The sequence below is a fragment of the Schistocerca serialis genome, chromosome 4 (assembly GCF_023864345.2).
Source record: "Schistocerca serialis cubense isolate TAMUIC-IGC-003099 chromosome 4, iqSchSeri2.2, whole genome shotgun sequence".
In the NCBI taxonomy this organism is placed as follows: domain Eukaryota; kingdom Metazoa; phylum Arthropoda; class Insecta; order Orthoptera; family Acrididae; genus Schistocerca; species Schistocerca serialis.
Window position 1 is genome coordinate 196,012,917 of NC_064641.1, and position 12,697 is coordinate 196,025,613.

A 12,697-nucleotide genomic window follows, 5' to 3' on the forward strand; every position below is an offset into this window, starting at 1 on the left:
TTTACGGCGATATGCTTAGGATCTGCTGATGGAAAGTTGCCGATACGCAGCTCGTGTGTGGATTCACTGTATGCAGTGAGACAGCGGCACAAAGGCGGTAGGGCAAGCTGTTCCAGCAGTGGCGGCAACCACATCCCAGTACCTCTGTATTTGTACAAAGCTGGATAAGAGAAACCGGATTATTCTGCGTAGTGGTGATCGAAAATCACATATTGTGTCACTGTTTCCAAGATATTTTCACAGAGAGAAAAGTAATTCTGGTAACAACCAAAACACATCCTAATTACGTTATTACTCCGTAACGAGCCACCGTAGGCCGTTAGCCCTTATGACCCTTAGATTTAAATACTCAGAAAATGGCCCTGAACTACTTCAGAAATTTTAACGTTGGGCTTCGGGTTCCCATTGCATAATATGCTATCATTCCAAAATCCGTTTACCAAATACAGTTCTGTCAGCTGTCACTGACATTAACTCTCTCATGTAGCTTCTGGGTCAGTGCGGCAAATCGGTAATCGAAGGGATCCGGGTTCGATTCTCGATCAGAGATATTCTCTGCTGGGGGTCTGCGCGTCTTGTTGTCCTTACGTCTGCATCGTCGTAACTGACAAACAAAATTGTTTTCAATACGCTGGCGTATCGACTTTCTATTACTGATACGGCTGAATAAGCAAGAACCGAAATCCAAGAATGTGAAATAAAAAAAAAGTAACAGACTTAAGAAACTTTGCGTTTCATAAACATTCATTCACGTGCCTTCTTGTTTTTATGAATAAGAGTCACCTTCGGTCAAATGCTCGACTGCATCTGCTTCTAATTCTTCCGAGTCGTTTGGAGATTATTAAATAATTTTAACTAGCGTTATTTGTTCGGAAGTTCTGAATCAAATACTTTGGCGAAATATGTAAAATTGTATTACTTTCCGGAAAACAAAACATACATCACTAAGAAGACGTCACAATAGAGAGATAACACACCTTATTAGTGGTAAGACATGTGAACGATTTAAGTTTTCGAGCAATAGTAGGCGCTAAGATACTGCTATGAATTGGTCATACAAACAATTAATTACGTTATATCAAATGAAAAAGGCATATGATGAGTTTCTGGGTTCTTGCACGCGAGGCTGCTTGAATTATAATTCACTGTATAGTAGTACTGAGTCCCGGAAAGCCGTCAGGATATCATATGATTTCCCGCAATTCTACCAAGAAAAATATTCTAGAAACCCTGTTGTCACGCGTTGTGTTGTCATGCTGGAACAGAACTCTGAAAATGAATAAATATTTGATGTTGGTACCTGTAAGTTGCTGATGTATTCGTCACTGTATCTATAATCACACCAGTCATTATTGCTGATGATGAAGCATAATACGAACTGACAACATTTGATGTTTGTTCACTTTAGCAGTCCAAAATTTGTGCTTGATTAAGCATTATTCCACAGAAACTACACTGAACTCATAACTATACTTGCAGATATCCGGATTACAGGAAAAGTTTCGCTTTCCATGGAAACAGTTATCATTTCGAATGTGCGGGAGTTGATGCCGGACGAACGACAAAAAATACAGCTGCATGGTAGCGACATGAAGTCATGAAGGAGGTACACGACAATGTTGAACAATATCTGCAGCCTGCAAAACGCTGAATAGGTTGCTGAGGAAAAAAAAAGGTACATCAGTTCCCATTAGGCTGTATAAATGATTGCTTTAATAACCACGTTTAACTAGTTCCGAGAAAGTGCTCATGCTTTTCGTAATTGGTGCGTAACAGAGATCACTTTTCGGCATGAAACATAAGAAACTAGCATTAGCAGCTAAGAGACAAAATTTAAAATTATTTGCAGCAGTGTATTAAGGTGTGCATAACGATGAAAAGAAATAACTTGTTTGAATGAACCATAATGAAATCGCATTTTCCACATGCAGGATCTATTTTTTTTTTGTACGAAAAAGATGTGAACATCATAGCTCTTCATATTTTTAAGAGCATTTCTTGTGCTCTCTTGAGTGACATTATCTATAAAATCAGATTATTACTGCGTAATATATGCATAGAAATATCTGTGGAAGTTTTTGCCAATAGTAATCATGGCTAGTCAACAAGCCAGATCTGGAGTTTCTGTTGATCCTTCAGCTTACAGGTACTCCGGCCTTGCCGCCAAGTACCTCCATCCACATACAAGTGTAGAAGAACTTGAGGTGAGGTCGGTCTACTTCTCTGTTCGACCTTCGAGTTCATCTTGTTTTATGGACCTATACGATAAATAACAATAATGCGGATGTTTTTGCTGTACAATTCAGGGAAGCTATTGTTTATTTTCATTAAATTACACTGAGAAAATATTCTGTGTAAATAAATTCAATACTTAGAAATGTAGAAATTTAAGCTATGGCTTACCGAATATGGTAACGTAACTAGGGTCAGCAAAACGCCAATCTCAAAATGGAAAACGACCTTTTGGAGCTCAATGAATCACGCAAGTGTTCATAAAGACTGTGGAGGATAGGTTTTAAAATATGTTTGAGCCAGTTTTTAGCATCTGAGTGCCTTTGGTTAAAAGGGAAGCGTGCAAGTAACATTTTACGTCCCGCTAACATTGAGACCTCTACACATGGAGTACCGGCCAAACTGGACATTTTAGCCTTATGTGATACATTTGAACCACGGAAAAAGTCAGCCAGGTTGTTCGATGGTTAGTAGATGTGGGGGTGGGGAGAGGGGGTGGGGGTGGAGGGGGGTGGGGGAATGGCAAAATGAAATGTCCTGCCTGTCGAATGCTACAACACCACTGTCTTAATCAGCACATAATCTTGTTCGGTTACACCGCACAAAAAGTGGTTTCCTCGAAAAATCTTAAAAACTGCATGGAGATACACATTGAACAGCACTACCGTCTTCTCTTGTTGCTTTGGTTTTCAATGCGAAAAATAATTTGATACGGCTTTTCACCCTAGTTTGTCCTGTGCAAGTTTCTTGATCCCCGCGTACCTACTGTAACATACATCCATTTGCTCCTGCTGTAGACGAGGTTTGGTCTACATCTACCATTTCAACTCAGTCCTCTCCACTTCCCTCTATTACAAGAACGATGATTCCCTCATGCCTCAGGATGTCTCTAGTCAACCGATTTCAGTTAAGACTGCTTTTGTTCGAGTTCTGTATAGTATCTCCTCATTAATCAGTACACCTACCTAGTCTTCAGAATTCTTCTATAGCACCTCATGTCAGAAGCTTCTATTCTCTTCCTGTCTGAACTGTTTAGCGTACACTTTACACTTCCTTACAAGTTACCCTTCAGAAAATTACATTCTTTAAAGAATTTCTACAGTTATATTCGATATTAACTTCTCTTTGTGAGGGGCATTTTATTGCAGTTGACAGTATGCATTTTACACCATCTCTACTCCGGCCGTCATTAGTTATTGTACAGCCAAAATACCAAAACTCACCTACTAATTTTACTTTCTCATTTACTAACATAGCTTTCTTCAATTCTACCACAGACCAATATCCTTGTTTCACTTTGATTGATATCCATCACATAACCTCTTTTCAAGACACTATCAATGACGTTCAACTGCCCTTCCTAGTGCTTTGCCGTCTGTGACAGAATTACGTCATCGGCAGACTTCGAATGTTTATCCTTCTTCCTGAGCTTAGTTCTCTTTCTAAATTTCTCCACGGTTTCCTTTACTGCTTGCTCATTGTAGAAACTGAATAACATCAGGGACGGGCTGCAACTTTGCTATTGCTTCCCTTTCATGTCCTTCGGCTCTTATGTCTGCTGTCTGGTTACTGTACCAGATGTCGATAACCACTCGCAGCGTATGTTTTATCTGTGCTGCCTTAAGAATTTCAAGGAATGTATTCCAGTCAACACTACCGAAGTTTTTCTCTAAACCTACAAACGCTTTAAATGTAGATATGTCATTCATCAGTCTATGGTCAAAGATAAGCCATAGGGTCAGTAATGACTCGCTTGCTGCTCCGTATCTTCAGGCCCTAAACTGCCCTTTCTCTTTTAATTATGGATAGCTTAAGAAGTCAGAAGATAAGCTAACAAACAGTTTCGAACTTTAAGGCTTTGTGAGTCGTAGCCTCAATAATCTGTTCTCCCGTTATCGACTAATACACACCTCAAAAATAGTTTTGCATCATCCCGGTTCCCAGAACTCCTGAAGATAGACGTTGACTGTGGATATTGTATCACAGACACAGTCCATTTGACTGCTCAGAGACGTCATTAAACCCGCCCAAAGACGTAAACAACCATGCATGAGCAGCGTCTGTTAGACGGAGGGTGTCCGACAGCCGATCAGTTCCAGTCATTCCACCAGGAAGGAGGTACACGGCTCGTGTTGTCTGTAGTTCAACCACGCCTAGACGGTCAATATCGCGGTTCGATCGCGTCCGCATTGTTACTTTGTGCTAGGAAGGGCTCTCAAGAAGGGAAGTGTCCAGGCATCTCGGAGTGAACCAAAGGGATGTTGTTCGGAAATGGAGGAGATACAGAGAGACAGGAACTGTCGATGACATGCTTCGCTCAGGCAGCCCAAGGGCTACCGCTGCAGTGGATGACCACTACTTACGGATTATGGCTCGGAGGAACCCTGAAAGCAACGCTACCATGTTGAATAATGCTTTTCGTGCAGCCATAGGACATCGTGTTACGACTCAAACTGTGTGCAGTAGGCTGCATGATGCGCAACTTTACTACCGGCATCCACGGCGAGGTCCATTTTTGCAATCACGTCACCATTCAGCGCGGTGCAGATGGGCCCAACAATATGCCGAATGAACCGCTCAGCATTGGCATCAAGTTCTCTTCACCGACGAGTGTCGCATATGCCTTCAACCAGACAATCGTCGGAGACCTGTTTGGAGGCAACCCGGTCAGACCGAACACCTTAGACACACTGTCCAGCGAGTGCAGCAAGTTGGAGGTTCCCTGCTGTTTTGGGGTGGCATTATGTGGGGCCGACGTACGCCGCTGGTGGTCACGGAAGGCGCCGTAAAGGCTGTACGATGTGTGAAGGCCATCCTGCGACCGATAGCGCAACCATATCGGCAGCATATTGGCGAGGCATTCGTCTTCATGGATGAACTTTCACGTCCCCATCTTGTGAATGACTTCCTTCAGGGTAATGATATCGATCGACTAGAGTGACCAGCATGTTCTCCAGACATGAACCCTATCGAACATGCCAGGGACAGATTCAAAAGGACTGTTTATGGACGACGCGACCCACCAACCACTCTTAGGGATCCACGCCGAATCGCCGTTGAGGAGTGGGACAATCTGGACCAACTGTGTCTTGGTGAACTTGTGGATAGTATGTCACGACGAATACAGGCATACATCAATGCAAGAGGACGTGCTACTGAGTATTAGAGGTACCGGTGTGTACAGCATTTTAGACCACCACCTCTGAAGGTCTCCCTGTATGATGGTACAACATGGAATGTGTGGTTTTCATGAACAATAAAAAGGACGGAAATGATGTTTATGTTGATCTCTATTCCAATTTTCCGTGCAGATTCCGGAACGCTATGAACCGAGGTGACGCAAAACTTTTTTTGATGTGTGTAGTAAGAGGAACGATAACGGTAAGGCCGAGTGCCTATTACAGACTTTCGTGGCCTCTAGATGTTGGTCGCCGTGAGCTAAGCATTTCAAGAGATAATATTATGGGGAGCAAATGTGTGAGGCTGCTCAAGGAATCAAACAACAGACTGCGTGGTATCACTAAGATACTGACTGATCACTAAATGACTATCCTGATTTAAAGGGTCTGCCGGCAAATGATCACTGAGAGGCATTCAGGTCTGGTCTGAATCTATTGTAATTGTAGCACTAGGCGACGTCTCCGGGCTCTGGAAGGTAATGAACCGTTGGTACAGGTCTCGGAAGCTCTGCTGCGCAGTGCAAGTATCTGGGCCTTTGCTGCTCTACCCTGGATGAAAGAATATTGAGAGTCAGAAAAGGAAGACATTGCTGCGGGAAGTTACTAGTTTCATATAAATTACCGTCATATCGTTGAACTAAATGGAGTAATAATAACTATGGAAAAGTCATTGTTATTATATGCCTTGTATCACAAAACATTGTAAGCTTGCCGGCAGTCATGTCTTCATTTTCAAATATGAAGAAATTGTGGAGAACCTCTTATACAAAATATGTCGATGTTGGTTAGTAAATAACTTTTCGTCACAGATGGCAATACGTGTTTGAATCCGACTCTCCTGTATATCTCTGACGATTGCCAAATCCATATGAATGTCGTGTCCAGTTACAACATGTGTCAAACGTGGAATCATTTTTGAGAATTTAATTCCATTTGTAGTCACTGCTGGCCAATAATACTTCAGCAACATAAAGAAAATATACAATAAACATCGACATGACGCGAAGTGTACAACACCCTTGGATATGCAAATGATTGTTACTGCTGCACAACCGCACAGCGGCACGATCATGGCCTGTCGACGCTATGGTTTATCATTCGACGATACTGCTGCAGGTGTTGGTCGGCATCCCATGCTTACTGCGTGAATATGGAATCACTGGTTGTGTTGAAGTGCGCCATACGCAACGTCGTGTCACATGTCAATGGCCGCTGTGACTAGCGTCCGAGAGACAGGATCCTATAACCACATCATGTACCTTGAGTCTGGAAATGGGCTTGGCAGCAAAAAGGCAGTGCGAAAATAGTGCGACGACATCTAGCTCACGAAAGGGTGTCACACAAATACTATAGTTGCGGTTTTCCTTACGCGGCTATCAGTGGGCACCCTATGACAACTTTGGATCATGGAGTAGTACCACGTCATAATTTCAAACGATTGCTGGTTCTGCATACATTTTCACGATCGACGTATCAGTGTATATCTGATCCAAGGAGAACGAATGTTGAGCGACAGAATTCACCGTCGCGATATGAACCGATCACCTGGCCTGGTGGAACTGAGTGCATTGGGTACGCGACACAGTCACTTTTGATTCCCTCAACTTATAATTTGCACTGCAGTCGGTACATCTGTGCCATGTTGAAGCCGGTGGCTGCGCCCTACATTTGTCTCCACGACGTCACCTTTCAACCATAGAGATGGCATTTTGGGCGTGATCTCCTGACCTAGCTTAATACAAAGGATGTTCGACTATTGTTTTGGCCGTCGCATTCCCCATGCCTCTCACGCACTGGGAACATCTGGTCATGGATTCCCGAGAGACCGGCACGTCACCAATCGCTGCCCACTACCATTGATGAAATCCGCCATAGAAATAGCAGGTCCAGGTACTAAATTTCGCCAAAATCATCTAAAAATTTGATCTAACTTCCTGTTACACTGTGCAAACACAGTAAGTAAAATTTCGTTATTAGCTTGTCGTTCTTGGTGGAATTTTAATGCTTGGTGTTGTGGATTTCTAAATTAGTAACAGCGAACTTCAGTGAGATTCGATGTTGGGGGCTAGCATTAATAGCCTAAACGATTAAGATTACTGCTAGCGCAAAACAGGTGATCTGGTTCGAATCCCAGTCTGGCACTATGCTGCATTCAGCATGAAAATCTGTGAACTGTGGTCTCTTGTTTAGAAGAAAGCAGTTTTGACAATGAAGCCTTGCAGTTTACATTTTAAAATATGTAGTTATTTATCCTGAAAATGCGACCTGCAAAATGTCTTAAATGTTTATGTATGAATACGAAGGTAATTAATTTTCTTCTTGCTTTCACTAATAATTGATATCTGCAGTTTCTTATAAGTGAAATGGCCACCTAGTTAAGTGCTTCGCCTCGATCTTCGTCGCGTGATCTGATAACTAAAGTTGCTCACCTGAAAACCGGTACCACTTGTTGACGGTGTACTTGAGATCTCTGAAGCCGACGTCCATGGCGTGCAAGTCGTTCCAACTAGACAATCCGTTCACGAGACGACCCCACTGGCATCCACCTGCAATAAAAAACGCAATCTCATGAAATGACTAACATATGTGGTCACTTCTGGCAGACTCTAACAGTTAAGGAATGAGAAAGGATAGCAGCAGATGGTAACAGGTACAGAAGGCTACAGCACAATAGTGAGATTATCGTGGCCGAGCGGTTCTAGGCGCTACAGTCTGGAACCGCGTGACTGCTACGGTCGCAGGTCCGAATCCTGCCTCGGGCATGAATGTGTGTGATGTCCTTAGATTAGTTAGGTTTAAGTAGTTCTAAAGTTCTATGGACTGATGACCTCAGAAATTAAGTCCCATAGTAATCAGAGCCATTTGAACCATTTTGAGATTATCAACTGGTAAATATTGTACACGAAGTACGCTCCGTTAGCAATCGTAAGGTGACTTGTGATGTGTAGATATTCACGTGGATGAATGTACAATAGTAGAATGTATGACGTACAAAGAATTAAAAGTATCGCTACAAAGTAAAGAGTTATGGGAATGCAGCGGTTTGCACTCTTTATGCAAAGAGCTGTTATTTTTCCAAGTTCTTTACGAAGGGAAATCCTAGTAAGTAAACATTATACCTGTTAATAATATACTAACAGAGTAAAGCGGCAATGCATACTCCCTGGATTTCGCAGTGTGAAACTTTATGACACCTGAAACTGGGTACAAAAATTATGGTAATGACTGTCCCATTTTAAAATGTTTCTTGCGTGACGCCAGAATATTGGACCTAGGAGTGGCCTTTAGCGTGAGTATAGTGACGATATTTGAGCAGACTGTTATAGACAGGTACCTAATGAAAATTGCAGCCATTGCGTGTCAACCAATTTTGACCGTGGGGTGATAATCAGTACAAGAAGGCAATTGTCTTAGCATATCGGAGATTACAGAAGAATTACATTTCGGAGTTCAACTGTGTCCAGGGTGGATCTTCACTGTCGCAGAGAAAATGTTTTCACGCTCGTAAAACAATGCACAGGAACTCCACAAGTGTCTGACGTACGGATGTCACGTCGCCATAGTAGTGCCATACAGGGCGATAGAATCCCCGACGATATGAATGGTGACGGGGGGTGTGGCATATCGGGAACCCATTTCTGCTTGGAATGAAGGGAGATAAATGCGACTTACAGGTTAGTTCAAAATGGTTCAAATGGCTCTGAGCACTATGCGACTTAACTTCTGAGGTCATCAGTCGCCTAGAACTTAGAACTAATTAAACCTAACTAACCTAAGGACATCACACACATCCATGCCCGAGGCAGGATTCGAACCTGCGACCGTAGCGGTCACGCGGTTCCAGACTGAAGCGCCTTTAACCGCACGGCCACACCGGCCGGCACTTACAGGTTAGTCCCCGGAGGAATGGTCAACATGCAGGGTTATGACGTGAACAATCATTTGAAGCAGACGGCCTCATATGGGCATATGTCCGATTCCGAAAAGTTTCCGAATTAGAACACATTTAATGTATATCGTTAGTTAATTTCTGTATTATTCAGTTCATTGTCAGGCTTACACATACACACCTGTACAACAGTTAGTTAACATTAAAACATGCATTTTACAAGGTACCATTTGAGAAATGTGTACTTTTAACACATTCACCTCTAAGTATTTAGTTAATAAAACAGTCAAGATTGCAATAATCATTCATTTAAAAAAACGACCAGTTTAGGCTGTCCAACTTCAGATCTGACGCACTGTAGAGCTATAAAGAGAGCCCATTTGCTGAGGCATAAACGCTTGTTTTCCTCTCTATTTAACTTGCGGCAGATTACCCATCAACAGCAGTAAACGACTATGACTTCACGCAACCGTTCCGTGCACCGCCGGCTGTAGCCATATGGGTAAATGCAACGTTATTTTAACTCTTGTTGGACTTTTTTCGCAGACTATATTATTTTCTGATTTCTCTATTTAATTTGGCACTCTTCCTCTCTTTACAGTGAGTTAGATCTGAAGATGGCCGGCATAAAGGTCGAAACCGGTCATCATTTTTAAATAAATGATTATTGCGATCTTGACTGTTTTATTAATTGATAGTTTATAATAGAGCCCTGTCAAATCGCCAAACCATTTATTTAAAATTACCTCTAAGTATTGTCGTACACATCACATTATAGCTCTTTTACAGTTCACAATAGATTTCCGATTATCTCACCGTCAACTTCAGCGCATCTGCGTGCTATTCAGAAAGCATGTTTGTGCTGCTTGCCAGTATCTCTGCACGTTCCCTAATGAGGGCAGCAGTGTTCATGATGCTGCCAAGTAGTTCGTATCGTGTAATCATCTTTCGTTTGTACACCTCACACTTCATGCAACTCCATACACAAAAACCTAATGGCGCAAGGTCCGGCGATTTTGGTGGCCAGTTAACTGTACTACCGCTCCTAATCCAGCGATTAGAGTAAGTGCGGTTGAAATGATCCCTCACACGTCTGCTAAAATGTTGAGGGGCTCCGTCGTGTTGGAAGTACATTGCAGTCCACTTGGCTAAAGACACGTCCTGGAGGAGTTCAAGAAACGAATTTTCCGAAGATGCAAATTGTTTTGCCCCATCATTCGCTCTCCTAAAATGACTGGACCAATCAACATGTTATTGATAATGCCACACCACATACTGAACGAAAAACGAATTTGGAAATTTGTTTCCATTGTAGTGTTTGTAATTTCCTGCGACCATCGACGGTTATTATCTGTTTTGTTGATCCCATGCCGTGTAAAAGTGCCTTCACCAGTGAATATTACTATTTAAAACAAATGCCGATCGGATTATAACCAGTGACAAAATTCTAGTCATGTGGGATTGTTGCCAATATGAAGATTGTGGACAGGCTGTATGTGAAATGGATACATGTTCTGCGCATGTAATGCTTGCTATACCCGTATTCATGGGACACTGGACACGTGAAAAAAGTCATAATGTGGTGGTAGTATGATTCTGCTGCACCATTTCCAAAATGTCGAAAAATGAGAACCTGTCCACGCAATATGTTGAGAACTCTGGTAAACACACTACGATCGGGAGTTCTATGCTTCGGAAAGTGCCGACGGTATCCTTCGACAGCAGCAGAATCGCTATCATAGCAGAAACCGTAAACCTATATACCATTTCTGCATATTACCTGCATATTCTTCATTAGTGTAGATATGTGGTATTTTAGCCCGCGTGTGTACAAACACGGTTAACCGATGTTCCTCTCTGATGCACTCTCAAGTCTCTGCACTAGTACACTCACAACACACCGTGGACAATTGCGCATTCAACGGGTTAGTTTAGTGGTAAAAAGCTATGCAAATAGGTTGAAAGCAGCGAGGTAGGTTGGGCTATAATAAAACGTCAGACGGGTGAGTGGGTAAGACACAAATGTGCGCGCCATTGGTCCAAAACAACAAATTCACATTAAATGTGCTCTACCTCGGAAACCATTCGGAATAGAGCATGAAGGCACTGTCGAAAAATACCGTCGGCACTTTCCGACTCATTGAATACCCGATCATAGTGTGTTTACCAGAGTTCTCAACGCATTGCGTAAACAGGTTTTCATTTTTGGACATTTTTGAAATGATGCAGCGTAATCCTACTACCAGCACATTATGACTTCCTGCACGTGTCAGTGTCCCACGAATACGTGTATAGCAAGCATTACATTTTGTCGCTGGTTAAATTCCGATCGGCCTTTGCTTTCATTAAAAATATTCACTGATGAAGGCACTTTTATACGGCATGGAATCAACAAACTATGTTTTTTTTTTTTGCTTCAAATGAGCTTTCTATCATATCCCTGGATATTGACCATTCGTCTTGGGACACCGTGTTTATGTGCAATCCGGAAAATAAACTACAGAGGTTTCACACACACGCTTGCGCTCACATCCTCATACTGACGTAATAGTGCTTCGTAGGTAGATAGTAGAAAGCTGATAAACTGTGTAATCTCTCTTCTTTGTGAGGATAAGAATTTTTTGATATACTTCCTTTTAAAAGCGAAAGGAAATGCTCTCAGCAATATAATGAAGTTTCCAAATAAAGGAAGCCTGCAAAGATGGCGGAGACGAAAGCGGCACTCAGTGACAAAATGAATAATTAGTGTCTCACTACTATTCTCGAAGTGAGGTCTTTCATAGACATATTAAGTCTGTAGTGGTTATTAATTGTTTAATCCAGGTAATACAAAATATCTGTAATGTTGTGAGTGGCACTCAAGTGATTAGCGAGTCATTTTCGGACAATGTGAATACGAGCGATTGCGTAAGACAATATTTAGTATTCATATCGTTTGAAGATGGCTCACAAAGTAGATTGGATTTGGTCGTAACACTGAAAATACTTTGTGATCTGGATTAAACACAAAGAGATGGATTCAAATAAAACAGAGGAAAGCAACCTTATTCTGAGTACATAATAACTAAAACAATGAAGTCCTTACATCACTGTAGAAGACTATGAAAAAATTATTTTGATAGTTTGCTTTTTCCTTTTTGTAGAATTTTTTCTGACTTAGCGTCTTATCGCGTTGGTACAAGGATGATTAATGGGTATGGGCTGTTCATTGTTGAAGGAGCTGTAAAACCCCCTTGTGCTTTCAATGCAGAAATATCTTCGTTTGATGTAACAAGACTGTGGAGTTAACATATTGCTTTTTACACATACGAGTTCAGTGATTAGCGCTGCGGTATTACATTCTGATAAAGCTGCCTTAACTACCTGTGGAACTGATGACAACCAATCAAACTGAATA

The 12,697-nt window shown here is 42.0% G+C and overlaps 1 protein-coding gene across 1 annotated transcript in view; it reads right to left on the reverse strand.

Annotated features, from left to right (window-relative positions):
* LOC126475297 (ATP-binding cassette sub-family G member 1) overlaps window positions 1-12,697 on the reverse strand; it is a 498,031-nt gene that overhangs the window by 405,441 nt on the left and 79,893 nt on the right. The window contains exon 2 of the mRNA XM_050103060.1: window positions 7,841-7,957. Within this exon, the coding sequence (XP_049959017.1) occupies window positions 7,841-7,898 (58 nt within the window). The 5' untranslated portion in view covers window positions 7,899-7,957. The remainder of the gene's footprint in view (window positions 1-7,840; window positions 7,958-12,697) is intronic.